Raw genomic sequence first — 23,689 nt, 5'->3', positions numbered from 1 at the left:
ACAATTGATTTATTTGGTTGTTGGGAATTGTGAGCTTGAGGTTATTCTTTTATTTTCATATCAACAATGGACTTTGTTTTTCATCAGTCAGATATACCAAGGCTTCACGAAACCACTTGTTTTATTGTTGAAACAGATGAAGCACTTTGAAGTCGCAAAGAGGCAAGGCCTTTGTTTTGCTCCAGCTCATCATACAGAAACATTGAACGATGGTTGAGCCCAGAAAACACATGCTCTCCTTTGTAGAGAGTAGAGACATACCGAGGTGTGAGCCGATGAGTAAAAACCCTATTAGTTTCCATTCCAGAGAAAAACAATACAATGAAAAAGCTTTCAATTCACTGCACAGGATAAAAACTAAGTCACTGTTGTTCTTCAAGAAGGGTTTGAGACATTACAATTTAATTTGGTTTGCTCGTTGAATAATTCAGCAGTAGTTAGTGGTAAATCCAATTTGCACTTCAACTAGTGGATGTTTGTGCATATAGTTAAGCAAATTACAGATTGAAATAGCTTGACCTTTATTGTTATTCATGTGTTTCCAAGACACAATTCTCCTGAGTCATGGCAAGGGATCCACTGAGACCTTGAATACACAACAGTCCATACATCTTAAGTGTATTTAAATCAGGCTCACAATGATGGATGGATGCTGTATATTACTATGAAGAACGATGCACTGAAAATGTTTATAGAATGGACCAGCCGCAAGCCTCTTGGCTAAAACACACAAAGGATGTGGGCTAATATGAGTCACATTACATGACCCCGTATGGGGAATGTTAGGCCAATGTCTCATGTAATGTTCAGCAATGCAACACTAATCAGAGCATTCATAATGTTTCTAGTTGTTTCTGTTGGATTACCAGAGGAAGGTGTCATTTAAAAAAAATGTATTTATTGTACCTTTATTTAACTAGGCAAGTCAGTTAAGAACACATTCTTATTTTCAATGATAATGTCATACTGTACACTGGGGGTGCTATTGTAAATGGTGTCGATACAGTATGTCATATTCTGTATAGAAACGACTCAAAATAGCTCTTTTACACCTGAAAGCTTTCCATTGGCACATAATGCTGACTCCTCTTTAGAGGAGGTTAGAACACACTGTAGATGTGGAAGAGGTGTTCTGGAATAAGGTCCCAAGATGGTGTTCAACATTGGAAATCAAAGAGTCGCTCAGCTGAAAAACAAAGAACTGCTTTCTGACTGTAACACCAGAGTTCCACTAGTGTATACACCCTTAAGTTATACTAGGGATATTGTGATTACATAGCTGGGGCCGACATTGAGGACTTGTGAAGAGCGGAGTCAACAACCTCTACATAATCAAAACAGTTGCTTTGTAAGGTGTTAAACATCATTCACAGTTAGCCATTGTTATGTATCACTGAACAAAAATATAAACGCAACATGTAAAGTGTTGGTCCCATGTTTCATGAGCTGAAATAAAAGATCCTAGAAATGTTCCATACTGACAAAAAGTTTATTTCTCTCAACTTTTGTGACCAAATTTGTTTACATCCCTGTTAGTGAGCATTTCTCCTTTGTCAAGACAATCCATACACCTGACATGTTTGGCATATCAAGAAGCTGATTAAACAGCATGATCAGTACACAGGTACACCTTGTGCTGTGGACAATAAAAGGCCACTCTAAAATGTGCAGTTTTGTCACAGCACAATGCCACATAGGACTGAGGGAGCATGCAATTGGCATGCAGACTGCTGGAATGTCCACCAGAACTGTTGACAGAAAATGTAATGTTCATTTCTCTACCATAAGCCACCTCCAATGTTGTTTTAGAGAATTTGGCTGTACGTCTCACACCGCAGACCATGTGTAACCCAGGACCTCCACATCCGGCTTCTTCACTCGTGGGATCATCTGAGACCAGCCACCTGGACAGCTGATGAAACTGAGGAGTATTTATGTCTGTAATAAAGCCCTTTGTGGGAAAAACTAATTCTGATTGTCAGGTCCTGTCTCCCCAGTGGGTGGGCCTGGCTCCCAACTTCCCTCCCAGGCCCACCCATGGCTGCACCCCTGCCCAGTCATGTGAAAGCCATAGATTAGGACCTAATGAATTTATTTCAATTGACTGATTTACTTATATGAACTGTAACTCAGTAAAATCGTTGAAATTGTTGCATGTTGCGTTTATATTTTTGTTCAGTATATAAATGATGCCCGAAAAGCCCCAGTTGCCTTGCCTTGGCCCCAAGTCAGGTCAGGTCCACTGAGCCATGGCCCAGTGAGTACCAGGAGCTGGGCCATGGAGCTGGAAACAGACAGGTCTGAGGCTTTTTGGTAGAACACCGGGGTACATCCTCAGTGGAAATTCACCTACAGTACCAAGAGTCTTAGCTCCACTCGCTACTCCGTTCCAAACACCACTCTCTTCAGTTTATTTACTCAGTGCCATGTGTTACCCACATGAGAGAAAACCAAAAGGGGTAGTAGCGCCACACTACAGTGTGCTATGAGTATTTTGTACTTACTGATGCACCACGGTTTGCTTATGCTAATTGTCGTAGGGACCAGATGTTTGAGCAGCCTTAAGGGCAGTAAGTAGCAGAAGGCAGCAGGAAATACAATGAATATCTACATAATCTTCGAAGGTATTTGCAAAATAAACACTCTCAAAATACAGGTTTGAATTGAAATCAAAAACCTAACCCTACCAACTACCAAGGCTGGTAGCCTACGACATGGATTGAACATGCAAGAGACTTGGAGAAATGTAGCAGAGAATTCAAAAGTACTGAGAAAATACACTCATAGTTTGTCCATTTTTCTCTCTCTTTCAGGTGTACCAGTACATGCATGAAACAATCACAGTCAATGGCTGTCCGGAGTACCAGGCACGGGCTACAGCGAAGGTGAGCAACATACTCTAATCTCAGACTGGCTTAGCTGTATTGACCAAACTTGAGGCTGAAAGATACTGTACAACGTAGCCTAGATACACAAACACCCATCATGTATCCTTCAGATGATCAAAGAATGGAGCAGGTTTGGTGTACAATGAATTACTCATTAGCAGACTTTGGATGTAAACACTTGAGAGGTTCTACCAATGAGTCCCTCCGCCACCGCTCATTCATATTCCTTCTGAGGAGAGCTTCTTTTGTGGAGGAGAATAAAGCAAGCAGACATCTAACAGTGAAAGGGGGACAGGAAAAGAGGGAGGGTGAGATGAGAGAGAGGAGTGCATCTCAGTCCTCTCTCCCAGTGTTAACAAAACATCAGAGAGGGAGTGAAGAAGAGATGGGGCAACATAGGGAGGTACGCACACTGACTGATTCAATTGGATGCTCCTTCCAGAGACTGGGCACATAGAGGGGTAGGACACAGATTGATTGACAACACTGGGCAAGCAGAATGAATAGATAACTAGGCCCGGTGTGGAGTACAATTCCAAAGGGCTCTTTTTTATCAGCGAAACATCGTCTCTTCAATCGCAAATGGTTTGCAAAACTTTGACTATGGTTCAGTCCCTTTCTCAAGGAGTAGTAAACCTTTTTTACAACTTTAATCAGACTGTGGATTGTGTTGTGAATTTCCACCTTGGATGAAAGGTGTGCAAAGACATAGCTTAGGCCTATTGAAGGACACCACTGTATCTGATGTTGATGGAATATCAAAATACTCTTTCTAGCCTGCTCAGATCAAATGGTTTTGAGGTTGATGATATGCTGCTGTTACAGCGACGTGTCCTTTTCATTTCCCTTCGAATATCCATAATTAGTTGAAAATTCAAGGTCCCTGTTCAACATTATAAAGTACATCTTCATTAACACATCATTTTATTTTCATAGCATATTCAAAGGCTGTTTTGAAAGAGAGAATGTAGATAGGTCTAATCAAACTACTTTACAATTCATGAAAGAGGCCTTGGGGCTTGTACTTAACAGTGTTAAAGTAAGCCAGATTGTCCATATGACACTGTTTACACAAGAAAGCAATGACAACAGCATGAAGTGCCTTTCAACTTTGTCCTTGTCCATCACCAGTCTTTTCAAAGCATATTAAATACAGCCACCAGTGGAGCAGCAATTAACATGGAAGCAAACTCCGTTGACTGGCTTCCACGCCCATGGGAGTGATTTCAATCGATGACATCGAAATGAGATGGTGCGCTGCTTTTGAAAGTGCCGCCCTCCTGAGAGTTTCCGTTTAGCTGAGCCGGTGCTTGTTTCATCAGCCTCTTCTCCAAGTACATCTCAAGTACATCACTGACCAAAGACCTGGAGGGCAGCACTCAGCACATTTCACATGAATCACTTTAAGTAGGACATCGGGAGCCTAAAAACGTGTTATAGTGGAAAACCAGGGATCCCTTGATAAACCAGCAATCTTGAGGCATTAGCAGGGTAGATGCTATTTTAGATGCCTTTGCTGCAGTGTTGCTGGTGAGCGTTTACCAATTAAAATGTGTTCCACCTGAGAACATGAGCACTTGATTCAGTTTATTACCCAGTTAATTGAATCAATTCCAGGCTGTAATTCCTGGCCTGAGGTTTTTATATTTTATCTTCCAGAGATGGGAGACCACTTAGTCTATGGTGCTCCAGAGAAAAGACTGAGCTGAACTGATGGCTGATGATAATAACATTTTATGAAATTAAGTCATTTCCATACGGTACTGTGACATTACTTGGGCAATTTCCCAGTAAGCTGTCATTTGTGTTTGGTTCGCCCCAGACACTTTTTGCATTTGGAGGAGGCAGCCATATGCCATCTAGTTTCTTCCTCCCAGGAAGGGAGATAAACTTGTGAAGGTCGATTTACCGTTAGCCAGAGTGGGGATGGTGGCATACTGAACACAGTGCTTCTTTACCTCACAGTGGGAGAGAGAGATGGAAAGGGGGGGACGAAGAAGTGGAGGATCTCAGGGCTTTCACCTGCCAGGGGAAACTTTGGATCCACATACACCAAGCTTTGAAACAGAGGCCTTTTCCCCCTGCAGTTTCCTGAGAAAGTATTGCTTAATAATAATAATGAGACAGACTTGACAGAGCGGCACCTGTGGCGATGTACATCTGCTGTTCCTTTTCCAGGCTGGGATAACAAGCTCCTGCACACTTTGTTTCAGACGACAAGGTGAGAAGAAGATTCCTCTAGAACTTGAAAGCCATCCCAAGCCAGTGTAATTTAATGAAGCAGGCTCACAGACATTTAGTTCGTGGGGGTGGAAGTTATCTCGCGTCTTCTTCTCCAGCTGCGACAGATATGTGCTAATTCATGTTCTCACAGAGCCAGAAAACATCTCACATGGCTATACAATACATCACCATCATCGCCTTGGTTCTCACTTTGTTATTCTCAGCCCTACTGGACGTCTCTAAGCCCCATTTAGAGAGAGAAGTCAGAAGGTCCCACCCACAGAGTGAATTTAAGTCTGCACACTTTGCTTCTACATTGCTCTTGGGTATGGGAAAGTTTATTTGGCTGTTGGGAAATGCAATCCCAGTTCATGCACTTAGTATAGTCATTATCTAATCTATTTGTGTGGTAGACAAAATAGGGTGGTATAGGGCTTGGAGTTAGTGCTGAACACACCAATAATGGTCTGATCGTTATCCTCTCATCTGTCTCTCTCTGCAGGCCACAGTTGCAGCCTTTGCGGCCAGCGAGGGTCACTCTCACCCCCGAGTGGTAGAGCTGCCCAAGACGGAGGAGGGGCTGGGCTTCAACGTGATGGGCGGCAAGGAGCAGAACTCTCCCATCTATATCTCCCGCATCATCCCAGGGGGCTTGGCTGAGAGGCACGGGGGCCTAAAACGGGGGGACCAGCTCCTGTCTGTCAATGGTGTGGTATGTGTTGCTTATTTATGATTACCGCTAGGTCTGGTTACATGGTCAGATTTTCCTGACCACGTGAACCAACCAGGAAAAACTCTGTACCCTATTCATGATATTCGGTGAATTTGCGTCTTCTATTTTACGAATCCCAATCACAGTTGTGTTGTGCTGTTGTTAATATTTCAAGGTATTCATTTTCTCGTCTTGCTTGAAATTTCTTCTGACAAACCACATCCGAGCAGGGAAGCATTCTGTCTAAACCTTGAGTCAAACTTTCACAATATTGATAGGGTCAAGCAGAGTGATTGGTTTTCTGAAGCCTAAATAAAAAGAGGCTTATAGTGAGCCAGCGTCCAAGATATAGGAGAGCTATCTACGACTAAATGACTAAAGCAATGGGCAACAACAAACGCTATATCAAAGCGACAGTTTTTTAGAAGAAGCAAATGTCACCATGAGCAAAGTGTTCCAAACTTCACACGGCTTAGCAGTTTGGCCTTTCAAAGTCACTCCTTGCCGAATCCTATTCCGTAACTCTCCATTTACACCATCAAATGAAAACCAATTTACATGGTGAAGTCAGGATGTGTTTGGACTTAAAAGTGCCTTCTTCAGACAAACACTAATCAAACGTGTGCTTTAAAAAGCAAGCTTCATGAAGGATTCATTTGACTTCCGTGACATCCAGAATTGTAATGTGAAAATATACAGTACCAGTCAAAAGTTTGAACACACCTACTCATTCAAGGGTTTTTCTATATTTGTACTATTTTCTACATTGTAGAATAATTGTGAAGACATCAAAACTATGAAATAACATATGGAATCATGTAGTAACCAAAAAAGTGTTAAACATATCAGAATATCTTTTATATTTTAGATTCTTCAAAGTAGTTACCCTTTACCTTGATGACAGCTTTGCACACGCTTGGCATTCTCTCAACCAGCTTCACCTGGAATGCTTTTTCAATAGTCTTGAAGAAGTTCCAACATATGCTGAGCACTCGTTGACTGCTTTTCCTTCACTCTGCGGTCAATCCCAAACCATCTCAATTGGGTTGAGATCGGGTGATTGCAGAGGCCAGGTCATCTGATGCAGCACACCATCACTTTCTTTCTTGGTCAAATAGCCCTTACACAATCTGGAGGTGTGTTGGGTCATTGTCCTGTTGAAAAACAAATGATAGTCCCACTAAGCACAAACCAGATTGGATGGCGTATCACTGCAGAATGATGTTGTAGCCATGCTGGTTAAGTGTGCTTTGAATTCTAAACAAATCACTTGCAGTGTCACCAGCAAAGCTCCCTCACACCATCACACCTCCTCCTCCATGCTTCACGGTGGGAACCACACATGCAGAGATCATCCCTTCCCCTACTCCGCGTCTCACAAAGACATGGCGGTTGGACCCAAAAATTAAAAATTTGGGACTCATCAGACCAAAGGACACATTTCCACCAGTCTAATGTTCATTGCTTATGTTTCCTGGCCCAAGCAAGTTTCTTCTTATTGATGTCCTTAAGTAATAGTTTCTTTGCAGCAATTCAACCATGAAGGCCTGATTCACGCAGTCTCCTCTGAACAGTTGATGTTGAGATGTGTCTGTTACTTGAACTCTGTGAAGAATTTATTTGGGCTGCAATCTAAGATGCAGTTAACTCTAATGAATTTATCCTCTGCAGCAGAGGTAACTCTGGGTCTTCCTTTCCTGTGGCGGTCCTCATGAGTGCCAGTTTCATTGTAGCGGTTAACTTCTTTGGGACTGGGGGGCAGTATTGAGTAGATTGGATAAATAGGTGCCCAGAGTAAACTGCCTGCTACTCAGTCCTAAAAGCTAGAATATACATATAATTAGTTCATTTGGATAGAAAAGACTGAAGTTTCTAAAACTGTTTGAATGATGTCTGTGAGTATAACAGAACTCATATGACAGGCAAAAACCTGCGAAAAAATCCAACCAGAAAGTGGGAAATCTGAGGTTTGTAGTTTTTCAAGTCATTGCCTATCGAATATACAGCGTCTATGGGGTCATATTGCACTTCCTAAGGCTTCCACTAGATGTCAACAGTCTTTAGAACCTTGTTTGATGCTTCTACTGTGAGGGAGGGGGGAATGAGAGCTGATTGAGTCAGGGGTCTGGCAGAGTGCCACGAGCTCAGTCTCGCGCGCTCCCGTGAGAGTTAGCTGCGTTCCATTGCATTTCTACAGACAAAGGAATTCTCCGGTTGAAACATTATTGAAGATTTATGATAAAAACATCCTAAAGATTGATTCTATACTTCGTTTGACATGTTTCTACGAACTGTAATATGACTTTTCGTCTGAACTTTCACCTGGACTTGTCCACGCCTCCTGAGTTTGGATTTGTGTACCAAACCTGCAAACAAAAAGAAGGTATTTGGACAGAAATGATGGACTTAATCGAACAAAACAAACATTTATTGTGGAACTGGGATTCTTGGGAGTGCATTCTGATGAAGATCATCAAAGGTAAGTGAATATTTATAATGCTATTTCTGACTTCTGTTGACTCCACAATATGGCGGGCATCTGTATGGCTTGTTTTTGTGTCTCAGCGCCGTACTCAGATTATTGCATGGTGTGCTTTTTCCGAAAAATAATTGGGAAATCTGACACAGCAGTTGCCTTAAGGAGAAGTTTATCTATAATTCCATGCATAACAATTGTATCTTTTAGCAATGTTTATTATGAGTATTTCTGTAAATTGATGTGGCTCTCTGCAAAATCACCAGATGTTTTGGAGGCAAAACATTACTGAACATAACGCGCCAATGTAAACAAAGATTTTTTGATATAAATATGAACTTTATCGTGGCTGGATTTACAACAAGTTTATCTTTACTGTTTCTCCTTCACCCAAATCTCCTTCACCCAAATCCAGACACCTGACTTTCTGAAAGAACTGCAAAATCTGGATCCCTACAAATCAGCCGGGCTAGACAATTTGGACCTTCTCTTTCTAAATGTATCAGCCTAAATTGTTGCAACCCCTATTACTAGCCTATTCAACCTCTCTTTCATATCGTCTGAGATCCCCAAAGCTGCAGTGGTCATCCCCCTCTTCAAAGGGGGAGACACTGTTGACCCAAACTGTTATAGACCTATATCCATCCTGCCCTGCCTTTCTAAAATCTTCGAAAGCCAAGTTAATAAACAGATCACTGACCATTTCGAATCCCACCATACCTTCTCCACTATGCAATCTGGTTTCCGAGCTGGTCATGGGTGCACATCAGCCACGCTCAAGGTCCTAAACGATATCATAACCGACATCAATAAAAGACAGTACTGTGCAGCCGTCTTCATCAACTTGGCCAAGGCTTTCGACTCTGTCAATCACCGCATTCTTATTGGCAGACTCAATAGTCTTGGCTTCTCAAATGACTGCCTCGCCTGGTTCACCAACTACTTCTCAGAGAGAGTTCAGTGTGTCAAATCGCCTGTTGTCCGGACCTCTGGCAGTCTCTATGGGGGTGCCACAGGGTTCAATTATCGTGACGACTCTTTTCTCTGTATATATCAATGATGTCGCTCTTGCTGCTGGTGATCCTCTGATCCACCTCTCACCTATACATCTGGCCCTTCTTTGGACACTGTGCTAACAAACCTCCAAACAAGCTTCAATGCCATACAACACTCCTTCCATGGCCTCCAACTGCCTTTAAATGCTAGTAAAACTAAGTGCATGCTCATCCACCGATTGCTGCCCGCACCTGCCCACCCGACTAGCATCACTACTCTGGATGGTTCTGAACTAGAATATGTGGACAACTACAAATACCTACTGTAGGTGTCTGGTTAGACTGTAAACTCTCCTTCCAGACTCACATTAGCCTCTCCAATCCAAAATTAAATCTAGAATCGGCTTCCTAATTCACAACAAAGCCTACTTCACTCATGCCGCCAAACATACCCTCGTAAAACTGACTTTCCTACCGATCCTTGACTTCGGCGATGTCATTTACAAAATAGCCTCCAACACTCTACTCAGCAAACTGGATGTAGTCTATCACAGTGCCATCCGTTTTATCACCAAAGCCCCATATACAGTTGAAGTCGGAAGTTTACATACACATACATTAAACTTGTTTTTCAACCACTCCACAAATATCTTGTAAACAAACTATAGTTTTGGCAAGTCGGTTAGGACATCTACTTTGTGCATGACACAAGTAATTTTTCCAACAATTGTTTACAGACAGATTATTTCACTGATAATTCAATGTATCACAATTCCAGTGTGTCAGAAGTTTACATACACTAAGTTGACTGTGCCTTTAAACAGCTTGGAAAATTCCAGAAAATTATGTCATGGCTTTAGAAGCTTCTGATAGGCTAATTGACACAAATTGAGTCAATGGGAGATGTACGTGTGGATGTATTTCAAGGCCTACCTTCAAACTCAGTGCCTCTTTGCTTGACATCATGGGAAAATCAAAAGAAATCAGCCAAGACCCCGAAAAATAATTGTAGACTTCCACAAGTCTGGTTCGTCCTTGGGAGCAATTTCCAAATGGACAATGACCCCAAGCATACTTCCAAAATTGTGGCAAATTGGCCTAAGGACAACAAAGTTAAGGTATTGGAGTGACCATCACAAAGCCTTGACCTCAATCCCATAGAAAATTTGTGAGCAGAACTGAAAAAGTGTGTGCGAGCAAGGAGGCCTACAAACCTGACTCAGTTACAACAGCTCTGTCAGGAGGACTAGGCCAAAATTCACCCAAATTATTATGGGAAACTTGTGGAAGGCTACCTGAAACGTTTGACCCAAGTTAAACAATTTAAAGGCAATGCTACCAAATACTAATTGAGTGTATGGAAACTTCTGACCCACTGGGAATGTGATGAAAGAAAATAAAGCTGAAATAAATAATTCTCTCTACTATTATTCTGACATTTCACATTCTTAAAATAAAGTGGTGATCCTAACTGACCTAAGACAGGGAATTTTTACTAGGATTAAATGTCAGGAATTGTGAAAAACTGAGTTTAAATATATTTGGCTATGGTGTATGTAAACTTCCGACTTCAACTGTATTACCCACCACTGCGACCTGTATGCTCTCGTTGGCTGGCCCTCACTACATATCCATCGCCAAATCCACTGGCTTCAGGTCATATATAAGTCTTTTCTAGGTACGCCCCGCCTTATCTCAGCTCACTGGTCACCATAGCAACACCCACCCATAGCACGCGCTCCAGCAGGTTTATTGCACCGGTCATCCCCAAAGTCAACACTTCCTTTGGCCGCCTTTCCTTCCAGTTCTCTGCTGCCAATGACTGGAACAAATTGCAAAAATCTCTGACGCTGGAGTCTTATATCTCCCTCTCTAACTTTAAGTATCAGCTGTCAGAGCAGCTTTTCGATCACTGTACCCGTACACAGCCAATTTGTAAATACGTAGCACACCTGACTACCTGATCCCCATATTATTACTTACCCTTTTGCTCTTTTGCACCCCAGTATCTCTACTTGCACATCGTCATCTGCATATCTATCACTCCAGTATTAATGCTAAATTGTAATTATTTTTGCCTCTATGGTCTATTTATTGCCTTCCTCCCTACACTTCTACATTGGCACACACTGTGCATAGATTTTTATTTTGTGTTATTGACTGTACGTTTGTTTATGTGTAACTCTGTGTTGTTGTTTTTGTCGCACTGCTTTGCTTTATCTTGGCCAGGTCGCAGTTGTAAATGAGAACTTGTTCTTAACTGGCTGACCTGGTTAAATAATGATTTTTTTAAAATACAAAATTGAAATGCATTCCAAGTGACTACCTCATGAAGCTGGTTGAGAGAATGCCAAAGTTGTCAACAAGGCAAAGGGTGGCTACTTTGAAGAATCTCAAATAGAAAATTGTTTAAATTTATTTAACACTTTTTTGATTCCATATGTGTTATTTCATAGTGTGATGTCTTTATTATTTTTTTGAAAATAGTAAAAATAAAGTAAAACCCTTGAATGAGTAGGTGTGTCGAAAATGTTGCTTGGTACTGTATATTACTCTGGGCTTGAGGAGGAATTACTAATTATTCCAAATATGCAATGCTTGTTGAACTAAGTAGAAATACATTTGACTTCCATTTCAAACCTAATTGGTTGTAACCATTTAGAAACTGAAGCTGCTGCTGTGTAACTGTGTCATTGTTGCTTACATAAAAGTCTTGGCAAAGTTTCTTTATTTCTCTGTCCATGCCAATTAAGAAACTGAGGCAGACTTCAGAGACCATATCACTACAACACTAACACATTGCCACCACATTTCTTAAATGTGCTGAGTCTCTTCTCTCTCTCATTCTCTTTCACTGTATCTCCCCAGAGTGTGGAGGGGGAGCACCACGAGAAGGCGGTGGAGCTTCTGAAGGCAGCCAAGGACAGTGTGAAGCTGGTGGTACGCTACACGCCCAAGGTCCTGGAGGAGATGGAGGCGCGCTTCGAGAAGCTCCGCACGGCCCGCCGCCGCCAGCAGCAGCAGCTCCTCATGCAGGCTCAGCAGCAGCAGAACCTCACTACCCAGCAGAACCATATGTCGTAGGTGAGGCTTTTCATTGCTTTAAGGGTGGGGGACCGTAGCCTGGTGCCAGATCTATTTGTATTGTCTTGCCAACTCCTATGGGCATTGTCACACCAAAAATGACTATAGGTGTTGGCAAGACAGCACAAACAAATCTGGGACCAGGCTAGGGGGCCACCAAGGAGAAGGACCACACAGATGAAGATAACAGCTGGTACAGTAAGAATAACAGTCCTCTAAACTGGCTATATATTCACCAAACTATGATTTAATTTAGATTCATACTATTTTAAGGATCTGACAGGGATTTTTCATTTCAGTCATTTAGCAGACGCACTTATCCAGAGCATACATTTTCTCACTTGTCCCCCTTGAGAATCGAACCTACTACCAAGTGAGCCACACGGGACTCTTTAGCACCTCAAAGGTTTTTGGGGAACAGGGTGAACTGACGGAGGCTGGCATTGTCTGGAGATACACATTGCACATTCGAAACAGCAACAACATTTAAGAACACAACGAATGCCTTTGATAACTGCCTATGTGGCATCGATATGAGTCAGAAACAGTTATTCTAGTGTCCAAATTGACTTCAAAGTGTTTGGAACATTTGTGTGTCACGACGGGTAAAGGAATGTTGAGAAGATTTCAGTCTTGGAGGTTTGTTTCCGGACCGATTCCACGCTTGGTTAATGGGTATTGATTAGATGAAGTGCATTTGCCCATTAACATGGGGTGAACAGCTGCAGTGATTGCTCTCTATTCAATAGCATACAGTGAGACAGACCTGCCCAGCAGCCTGGCTTTGTTTACATAAGACAACATGTTACGCATTTTTATAACTTGAGAAATACTGCAACAAACACCTTAGTCAGATGTAAAATTGCGCAACCCCAACATGAAGTAGGCTTCTGCGTCTACAGTGTCTCATGGGGGACAAACATCATTAACCAAGCGTGGAATCGGTCCGGAAACAAACCTCCAAGACTGAAATCTTGTTTTTCTAATGAGCAACAGAAAAAACAGAAGTGCCAATCGGCGTGTTCAGTGGCTCTTTAAAACCCATTGTGCTCTTTATACCCAGAGAGAGTACCAGAGAGGCTCCTGTCAGAGAGGCTCCTACTGCACAATGATACCAGGCCTTGTCCTTTGGGTAAAAGTTACAGAGGATTACATCAAGCTTTTCATTTTTTCATTAAACATATGCTTGCAGCACACATTAAGTTCCTGGAATGAGCGCTTCATCTATTTCAGGGTGTTTGTTAACGAAGCAGTTGCAATCCCCTGTATAGTCATAACCGTCTATGCTGTGTCAGTAATTCAGCCGCGTGGCTTGTGAATTATTTGAGATATGGCTGAGCAAATAAGAGCTCACACTCATGGGATGCTACATGTTTTATAACACATACCACAGAGCAACGTTGAGGCAGACTTATAGTGTACAAATATACCCCGTCATTGCTTAGATTGCTGGAGGTGATAAAGCAAAAATAACGACAACTCTGAAAATAGGTAGTAGAAATATTAAGCCTGTCTGGGCCTCAGATGAAGCTATAACACGTTGATGTGGCTAATTCAGCTGAGCATTCTTTAAAGTGTACCCTTGACATACCTCCACGAGGCACATCACAAAAGACTTAACACCACTCGCAGGCTAAGGGATCCTCAGTGGCACTGATCGTTTGATAGTAACCCTCCTCATGTAGCCCTCGTTTAGCTCGGGGAGGTCGGTGAGAGCTTGTAGACCTGTGCAGTAGAGGCATGAGGTGTGGGGACTGAGCAGGGATCATGTTGTATCAACCCTGGCATGCTGACTACAGGGCTTTGCCACAGTGGCCAAGAGGCCGGTTGCCAAGCAAGCGACATGCGCGGCGAACAGGCTGCTAGGTGGCAAGCACCATGGGATTGCATGGAATCTGTACGTCATGTAGCCTTCCTCTCTGACACGATGCCCGACCATTCTGTCTCCTCTCGCATACCTGGCCAAGGTTGACCAAGGCCAAGGACACAATAGGCTCTGCTATATCTCTGTTCTCAGTAGTAGTGGGAAAGCCACAGACATGTAGCCATTTCCTGCTGTCAAATGACCTAGTGGCCTCATGGGTGGAATGTTATTCATATTTTTCATAATTTTTCATAATTTCATAATTAATCAACATTATTTCTAAAACCCGACCGAAAATCCTGTTTTTATGTTATATAAAGTGTAATATTGGGATGCAAAATCAAAATTGTATACGTTTAAACTCTATATCTGACATGGTACACGTGTCTTCTTTTTTTAAAGTCCATAACCATCTGTGTGAGGTGTACACTTTTGTTTCAAAGTAGATTTGTTTAAGACTACCAAGAAACACTGTGTGACCCTGATTTAGCCCACTTCAGTAAAAGGTTAATTCACAATCATTTTTAATTGGCTTTTCACAGTTCAATGGGCTTTTCGCAATTCACAGCAGAGTACACTACACTTTTTTGTAACAAATTCTACCAGAATATGAAATTAGCATCCCACTTTACTGACCTTTCAAAGTACTGACTTGTCAAATGGTTTCAAGCATTGCTCTCAGCTTTTCTTACACCTATCCCTCACAGGCTGTTCCAAAAGAAGAAGAAGTGAAGGACACTGAAAGGAAGGTTCTAAGTCCATCTCTCTGTGCGGAGGATCCCGAAGGAACCACCTGGTAGAGGAGAATATGATACTGTTAAGCAGTGAAGACTCTCTCTCCCCCTTCAATGTACTACCAACAGAGTGAAGAAAAACTGAAAGATATGTGTTCTGAAATGTAAACAATGGTGCTTGTGACGACACATTGGAGGCTAGCACTAAAACCCATCCTTTTAACTTTTAGTTTGTTCGTGTTCATTTGAAGTTTTTCTCTAACAGTTGAAACTTGTGACCCTCCTCAATGTTCCTTCTTGTCATTTGTGATAGTTTAATTCTTTCTGTTATCTGTTTTGAATTCATTTCACTTGTTTCCTGACTTTGGTTTTGCTATAGCTTTGTACAGTGATATTGTTTCTTCTATGGGAGCTTGTGTCTGTGTGTGAATGAACGTTGCTTTTTTGTGTCAAACTTGTCCTGCTTTGGATAAATGTGAACTCTTTTTTACCTTATATATTGCAGTAAGAAAATATTTTGTATGGAAACTTAGCAATAACAGACTTTCGTTGGTTTTACATTTCACATAAGAGTAATGATTAGAGATATACAGTATGTGGTAAAGATACAAAAGTTAACAATGTAATACTAGGTCAACTGTATCTTATGCACTGTGTGTCATAAGGCAGCTTCTGCCATTAAAATCAAATGGCTGTTAAAAGAGGGGTATATAAAGTGGATGAATACACAGAGATAATTGTATTCATACAATTGAATAGGCAAGTACAATTATCGTGCAATTTCATAACTGGACTTCCAGCTCTCAAGTCAGCCATATAATGATTGTTAGTCGTCTACTCCCATCAAATGAATATATACAGGGAGTATATAGAGTAATCATATAAAATATTATCTACGTATATAATTTGAACATTTGCTATATCATTTATATGAGGAATGTCAAACACATTAATATGTATATTAATGACCTGGAGGGTTAATCATATGGTACAATTGTCTTTATTTTTAAATCAATCTATTTTATTGTTTATAATCTGAGTTTTGCATAAAGGAATTTCATTAAGATATGTATGTGTTTGTTAACATTCAGATTATTATTTCAAAGATTGAATTGTAGAAGACCTATAGCCCAGCGTATAATTTGTACCGGAATAGTATGGTTAATGGACTCATTCTCCTGGATCTGCGTCGTCAACTTTACATTTTGACAATCATTGTGAGTAAAAGACTGTGGAATGTTCTAGTCGTCTTATCAATAAGGGACCTCTGTTTAAAACTCTCTCTTTCAACCCTCTACCTATAGTCTGGCGTAGTATTCTCATGACAGGTAACCATATTTAAGTATAACAAGTTGCACTGTGGAGTCATTGAAAGCTATTAGAAAACCAGTTGATGATCGACACTGATCAAAAGGAGTCTTGTATCTGTAGTACTATCAGACAAACATTACATTGGATGGTTTTCCTAGTAGCAAACTCTAGTATGTATGTACGTTCTTTATAGGCCTAGTTCCTTTGTAGGTGGGTATTGAAGTAGTGCAAGATCATTTAACATCCATACTGTGTGCAATGTGCCATCCTGATAGTCCAACCAGATTGGGCTGTGAACGTGTTTTGTCCCTCAACTTTTGAGCAGTTCATCTTGCCTCTGACAGATCCCTTTTGTACATTTACTTATTCTCTTTCTTATTGACGACTTGCATTTTTTTAGGCTGGACGTACTGTACTTCCTGACTGGACGTACTGTACTTCATGATTCGACGTACTGTACTTCCTGATTCGATCTACTGTACTTCCTGATTCGACGTACTGTACTTCTTGATTTGACGTACTGTACTTCCTGATTGTACAGAAAAAAAAGACAACACCAGGTGATATGCAATTGTTATACATATTATATTTGTATAAATAAATATATGTGCGTGTGTACAATGACGACTTTATTGACCCCAAGCTGCTTCTTCTTCTACTGTGTCGATTGTGCTTGTCTGAAATCTGGGGTAAGGGGACTAACTCGTGACCCCTGTCTGTTTGAGCTGTGAACGGGAGTTATAGGGCAGCAGTGTAGCACTCTTCAAAAGCAATTAAGGTCTCTCTGTGATGGGGTGACTGGTTCTGACACTGCCTTCCACTGACAGGTACTGAGATGAAGTGTCTGTGGTTGACGCTTTTACATTATAATTCCCCCTTGAATTTAAGCAGCTGAATATAAACCCAATCGCCAATGGCACGTCAATACAGAAGGCAGACACTGAAAGTAATGCCGGAGCTCAGTGGTCCTTGTAAGATTGCGGAAGAAAACTCAAGCTGAGGATGTGGATTTGCTTGCGCCAGCTACACTGAATATATAGAACATAGTGTGTATCAGCCTACTATTGTGTTTGTCCAAGGGAGCACCACTAGACAAACCAGGCTGCGTGTGCTATTAGAAACTGGGTGGTTCGAGCCCTGAATGCTGATTGGCTGAAGCTGTAGACCCTATTCCACGTGTATGACAAAACAGTTATTTTTACTGCTCTAATTACATTGGTAACCAGTTTATAATAGCAACAAGGCACCTCAGAGGTTTGTGATATATGGCCAATATACCACGGCTAAGGGTTGTGTCCAGGCACTCCACGTTGCATTGTGCGCAAGTACAGCCCTTAGCCGTGGTATATTGGCCATATACCACACCTCCTCGGGCCTTATTTCTTAAATATATTCCCCTCAGATAGAATCAAAGGAACATTTCCATCAGGAATGTCTAATTCATAAACAGCGACTCATCCTCGCAATCCATCTATCTATTTAATCACCTCTTTTCTCATTCAACAGCGCTAATGAACTGAGTAGTGAGGATGGAAACGCAAACTCGTAATTAGGCATCACTGATGAGAGATCAGTGAAATGTGTTAGTAACTGTCATTCTTATTCTGTAAAACGAATAGATCTCAGCTTGAATTAATCGTTCAGTTGGCTACACACTACAGAGACCTTCATATAGTCTAGAGGGCTTGTGCACAAGCTACAGAGACTGGGCCATGTTGTGGTTACTGACATTTGAGCCCTCAGGAATGTCTCTGACATTGCATTATATGCATCTAATCTCATATGAATCCTGGCTACAAGTCATTTCCATGATCACAACCTTGAAATTAATCTGAATGATCTGATGAGTCTAATGCAAATTAAGAACAGCATAGCTGGCATATGCATTCACTGTATAACACTGTAAGAAATTCACACTTATATGGCTGGTGTGAATTGGTGTGTTTCTATGTAATGCTGGAACACAACACTTACTTTATAGCTAGGTGAAATCACATCTTCTCTGTCTCTGTGACAACATACTTCCAGATGCAGGGGGGGGGGGGGGGGGGGGGGGGTCAGACTTTACTCTGTAGGGTGGGTGCATTGCATGCATGTGATGTGATGTGATGCCCTGTTGGTCTGCCGTGGCAACCTAGAGGTAGAAAACGTTGCTTTTGTACCACAGACATTTGGAAGCAGGTGATAAGACAATACTTTATATGATTCCACATGGAAGCCAATGAAGAAGGAAAGGATAGGCTACAGAGGTTATGTTAACATAAATGATGATACAGTCTACTATACAGAGGAAACGCATGGAAGATTAGACTGAAGCTTTTAGCATAGTAGTCTGTCTGGCACCAGGTCTGGAAGTCTTCCAGTCACACCTCGCTGTGTAGTCACGTGGGTCGCGCGTCAACCAGGCTAATAGTTTTGACCAAATCAATTGTATAGACCCTACAACAACAAAAAAATGCACATTTTAAATGTAGGCAAGTTAGCTGGCTAACTCATTGATCCTGCTTTGTGGTATATCCCTCCGGTGTCCCAGGTTTAAATCAGTCCCTGATTAGAGGGTACTTTTTTATGGTTTGAGGTCCAGATTTGAATTTGAGGGGTGTATACTATTATTAACTAGACAACTAGCTATAGCCTAAAATCCTACTGGGTACACACTGGATGAATCAACGTTGGTTAACCAACGTAGAATAGACATCTGTGCCCAGTGGGATAAATCAACATGGTGTCTAGATTACTCACTCAATGAAATGTATGTCCTCAATGAAAGGGCAATTGTTAGCCATCATAATGACAAAATTGTTTGAATTGTATTGAATTGATGCGATTATAAATCAGTTTTGATGTAGCCTACAGAGCAATTGAATTGTTAACTGTCTTCCTTTCATCCCAACCTGTCCCGTTAGAAGAGCACTATGTCTGTCAAAGACCTACAGATGTAGGATCTTCATTTGATCACCCTGTTGCTGGAGAGCTTTCCTGCAATCCAGGAAATGTAAAACGTGTAGTTTTTTTTAGGTTTAAAATGGCTTCTGAAGTTTGTCATTTCCGCTATGAAATCTCAGACTTGATTTTCCCTTACGACAAATGTATCAACCCCTATAAAATGTCCATTAATTATAATCCACATAATAATTCACATTTCCTGTTGCTGCAGAATAATTTCCCTGCTGTAGTAAACTGGCTAAAATTAAGATCCTACATCTGTATCAAATTGTCAGGTAGTTAATGTTTAACTGGTATATGACGCAAACAATATCACAACCTACTTATTAGATAAGCAATTTAAAAAAGCTATGGAGTCATGAGAGCATGAGAAGTGACATCTCATAGTCAAGTATTATAAATACCTCCCTCTTGTGGTAATAGTGTATACTCAGTACTGCAAATAAGGGCTTTGGCTATTGTGAGAAATGCCAAAGTACTTCACATTAGAGTGATTTGTGTCAGGCTACGTTTAGTCCTTACATTGTCCAGGTTGGAAGACTAATTAAATTGAAATAGATGAAGGATATCCTAATAATAAAGTACTCGATGCAAATTCCCCCCGTTTGTAACCTTGTCATACTATCTGTTGATGTGGAAAAAAATATTATATATATTGTCATCTCATGACGTCACATGCCTGGTGCATGAGTGATTTATGAATATATCCAAGGTTCAGCCATGGAAAATTACTTCAATGCGTGGGGAGCTTCGTAGCCAGCGATTTGGCTTACTGAAATAGAAGCCCTCGCTGGTATGCCTGCTATGCCACAGAGCCATCTAGCATAGTGCCACAGAGGCAGAGCCAGTGTTTAACTACCAGTATGGCCCACTCGCCACTGAGTCTCTCCCTCTGGTGTCACAACAGGAAGGTGCTTGTCATAAATATGAAGATTTAAGTGTCTCTCGAAGGCTGTGTCTCGACGAGACAGGTTTCTATGTTTTCACATGTTCATGACTGTGTGCTGTGCTGCCATAGGGCAAGTGATACAGGAGCTACATCACCTGTTGGTTGCTCTCAAACCCAAGTCAAAAAACATTTGATTTCACTGTCTTCTATTATAAATGTGCTATAAATGTGAGGGGAAATCCTTTTAGCCTAATGGGGTCACAATACAACAGGAAAAAGACTGCAACTCGTTGATTTTATGAGCTATAGGCTTTGATGACACGCAACATATGATACTAGTAACCCCTTCCCCTCCCTTACACACAATTTCAAGTGTTACGTTCAGGCCATTTGTTCAAAACCATAGTGTTTAGGGTGTAGTTAGGGGTGTTAACAATGAGAAACATCTGTTACTAAAGAAAAAACAGGTACACAAACCCTCTCTCCACCCACCACACCAACACTATGACCAGGAATGGAATGCAAGCTACTCTCTCTTTGGTAGTCACTCTATTTGATAGAATAAACAGCATTTACACCAACAGATGTGGGAACTCTAGAATTGTTGAAACGTTTATTGATCATGAGAAACATGAAGCTAACAAAGACAATAGCTTAAATACAACTTGTTTGAATGATGCATAGGCCTATATTAGGACAGACACATGAAAAGGATCAATTAAATATGTTACATTTGGTATAATATTGTTTCAAATAAATGAACATTTACAGTACATATTTACAATCTTATTTACAATACAAAAGTTGGCAGGTGTTGATCGATCTTAGCCATCACCGAAATAGGAAGTAAAAGTGGTATGTGGTTGAAGATCAGAGCCATCAGATATTTATATTCTAATGCAGGTTTTCTTCACAACACGTGGTACACAGGTCTGGTCCCGGGGCTTTCTGGAGTGCAAGGCTGGGAGTCGGTGCTGGAGGGCGAGAAGGTAAGCATATCTCTGAGTCCTGCTGGGGCACTGGCATCCACCGAGGAGAGGCGATCTACTATGCTAGACAGGCAGGCCAGGCTGGAGGCGCCAGCACCTCTCTCTCCAGAGCTCACTAGACAGGACAAACAGGGGAAGGACAAGGTCAGTCAAGACAATGGAGATAGCTCATCTTATGGATGAGATCAGTTAACTACCATGTCTCGTCTCATTTAGTCAATTTATGGTTATGGTGAACTTAAATGGAAAGGAAGAATTATTCACGTAACTTGGAACACCATTTGTGTCTTTATAGTACGAATCAAAACTAATGAAAGTTAACCTGGCAAGTTTTACAATACTCAACATACACAGGTGGTAACCAGACCATAGCCTTACATAAGCCCATTGCGTGTATTCATTAGACTATGTCTATTCGTTTACATGACATAACAAAAGAAAACATATTAATCAATGTGTCTTACCATTCTTAGTATAGCTGTAGTTGTTGCCATAGCTTGTGTTCATCTGAGGCCACACAACAGGACTGTTACAGTCAACCTACAAGGAAACAAACAGAGCAAACTGACGTTAGCACAGCAGTCATGACAAAGCACGTGATACTCTTCCCCTTTCTACGTTTCAGACATTTTGAAGTGTCAAGTGCATTTTCCTCAACTGAGGTTTGTAAATGTTGCACAACAAGGAAATCTACTGAGATAAGAACATACATATATTAAAAAAGATTAAAATATGGGTATATAATGTAATCCTTGGTCATCTTGCCAGACTGATAAATCCACAGTGTTCCTGCCTGTCTGGATAGGGATCTTTATTTCACAGCCACCTCAAGGCCAAAGTTGCAGGCTACTCCCATGATCTGCCCGGCTTTAGCCGTGGCGAATCGATTGTATCAGTGGAAGCAACACCAGTTTGTGCAAGATGATACTTTCTCCCAGTAAATCTGCAGAAAATCCTGGCAGCGGCGGAGAACATGCAGTCAGGATGGAATGCAGAAAAGCACAGTCTTTCCTGCCAGACTTCAGTAAGGTGGGTTTAGCAGGGTTTATTAGGCTATAACGTGTCTAGCGGTGGGAAAGCCATTACTCCATCCACCATCATAAAGATCCATTCTATTATTTAGCATTGCATCACCTTTTAACCACTGTTTTGTAGAGCTGATTCTAATCTTGACTGGCCAACTGAGAAGGTATCATGCATGCACTGGGGTAATGTACATGCACCAAACACACCAATTAAAAAAGGGATAGCATTTCCAGGTGAAACATAAAGCATCATGCATATATAACACTGCAAAGGAGCTGTTTGCATTAATGATGCAGCCAAAGAAGATGAAATGCACAAGGGAACATTGTAATTGGGATCCCCCAACAGCACAATCAGTGCAAGTCTATTCAATAAACATTCTACATTTGAAGTGAGCCTGTTCCCCTTCAGATCCAGGGAGATACTCTAAATGAAAATTAGATATGGCATTGTAATATCACATTATTACAATATGCATGCTCAGAGACATCGGAAATGAAGCTACTAAGCTAGAGTCCCAAACAAAAGCTTTTTAACTCAAGATCTTGGGAGATGCAACAAGACAGAGGCTAACAGCAATGTGATCCATCATGCAAACAGAGTACTCTGAATTAGTCCAAAGAGGGAAAGCGTTTCAGCAGACACTGAACTAGCAGGACCTGATAAAACCTCTGTGTGCTGCACAGAGATGAGGAGACAGTGAGAGAAGCTGTATATGAGTCCGTGTGTGTCTGGTCTCAGTCTCACCATGCTGTCGGAGCAGCTGGACGAGGGGCTCCCAGGCTCTGAGCTGCTCTCCCCAGGAAGGCCGTAGTAGTTCTCCACATGCTCATGGAGCAGCTCCTGGAGGCTCTCGATGTACTGGATGGCGTTGCGCAGGATCTCCACCTTAGGCAGCCGCTGGCTGGGGTTGGCTGAGGTGCAGCGCCTCAGAGCCTCGAAGCCGTGGTTCACCTTTTTCAGCCGGCGTCGTTCCCTCATGGTGGCAGCCCGCCGCCGGTCCACCGTGCTGGACTTACGCTTGCAGGCCTTGCAGGCCCACTGAAGGCAGTGACCCGCCTGGTGAGGAGTCCCAGGGACCCGGACATGCTCGTCCTCCTCTGAACTGTCCAGTTCCCCGGGGCCGAAGTCCAGGTCCTCTGGCGAGGAGGCACAGGCGCTGTCATAGAAGACCTGGGATGGGGAGAAGACATCCATGGCTGGACTGTTGTTGTGGTTGAAGAAAGGAAGGAAATAACTCTCTGCTTTGGGAGAGCAGTGGGGTGAGAAAGGAGACCTCTGAGTGATATGAGGGGGCTGCTGCCATGGGGCCCCCCTTATATGCCCCCAGTCCAGAGCCCAAGGCCCACATTGGCCAGATCTAATTACCATGCCCCATTGGCCCAGGCAGGCTGGGGTTAGCTCAGCTCTCCGCCCCACCCGCTCCCTCACCCCCAATACCCTGCAGAGTTCCCCACATCTGCACTCCCTGGTGTTTTCCCACTCATTACTCCACTACATTATCATTTTCTGTAAGAAACAGGCCTATTCTGAGTAAAGGTAATGGTTGGTG

At 41.9% G+C, this 23,689-nt stretch overlaps 1 protein-coding gene and 1 pseudogene across 2 annotated transcripts in view; one reads left to right on the top strand and one right to left on the bottom strand.

Annotated features, from left to right (window-relative positions):
* LOC129865054 (protein lin-7 homolog A-like) overlaps nt 1–16,917 on the top strand; it is a 30,110-nt gene extending 13,193 nt beyond the window's left edge. Inside the window, exons 3-6 of one of the 2 annotated variants that reach the window (XM_055937489.1) lie at nt 2,814–2,885; nt 5,614–5,823; nt 12,163–12,374; nt 14,950–16,917. In XM_055937489.1, coding sequence (XP_055793464.1) covers nt 2,814–2,885; nt 5,614–5,823; nt 12,163–12,374; nt 14,950–14,974 — 519 coding nt within the window. In that variant the 3' untranslated portion in view covers nt 14,975–16,917. Of the gene's footprint in view, nt 1–2,813; nt 2,886–5,613; nt 5,824–12,162; nt 12,379–14,949 lie in introns of both variants that reach the window. The other variant, XM_055937490.1, reaches the window with a different exon arrangement.
* Nucleotides 16,918–20,713: 3,796 nt separating this feature from the next.
* Nucleotides 20,714–23,488, bottom strand: LOC129864791 (myogenic factor 5-like; annotated as a pseudogene).
* Between the last annotated feature and the right edge of the window lie 201 nt (nt 23,489–23,689).

Source organism: Salvelinus fontinalis, chromosome 11 (genome assembly GCF_029448725.1).
Source record: "Salvelinus fontinalis isolate EN_2023a chromosome 11, ASM2944872v1, whole genome shotgun sequence".
NCBI classification, from domain to species: Eukaryota; Metazoa; Chordata; class Actinopteri; order Salmoniformes; family Salmonidae; genus Salvelinus; species Salvelinus fontinalis.
The sequence above is the reverse complement of the archived record's forward strand: the minus strand, read 5'-3'. Positions and strand labels throughout refer to the sequence as shown.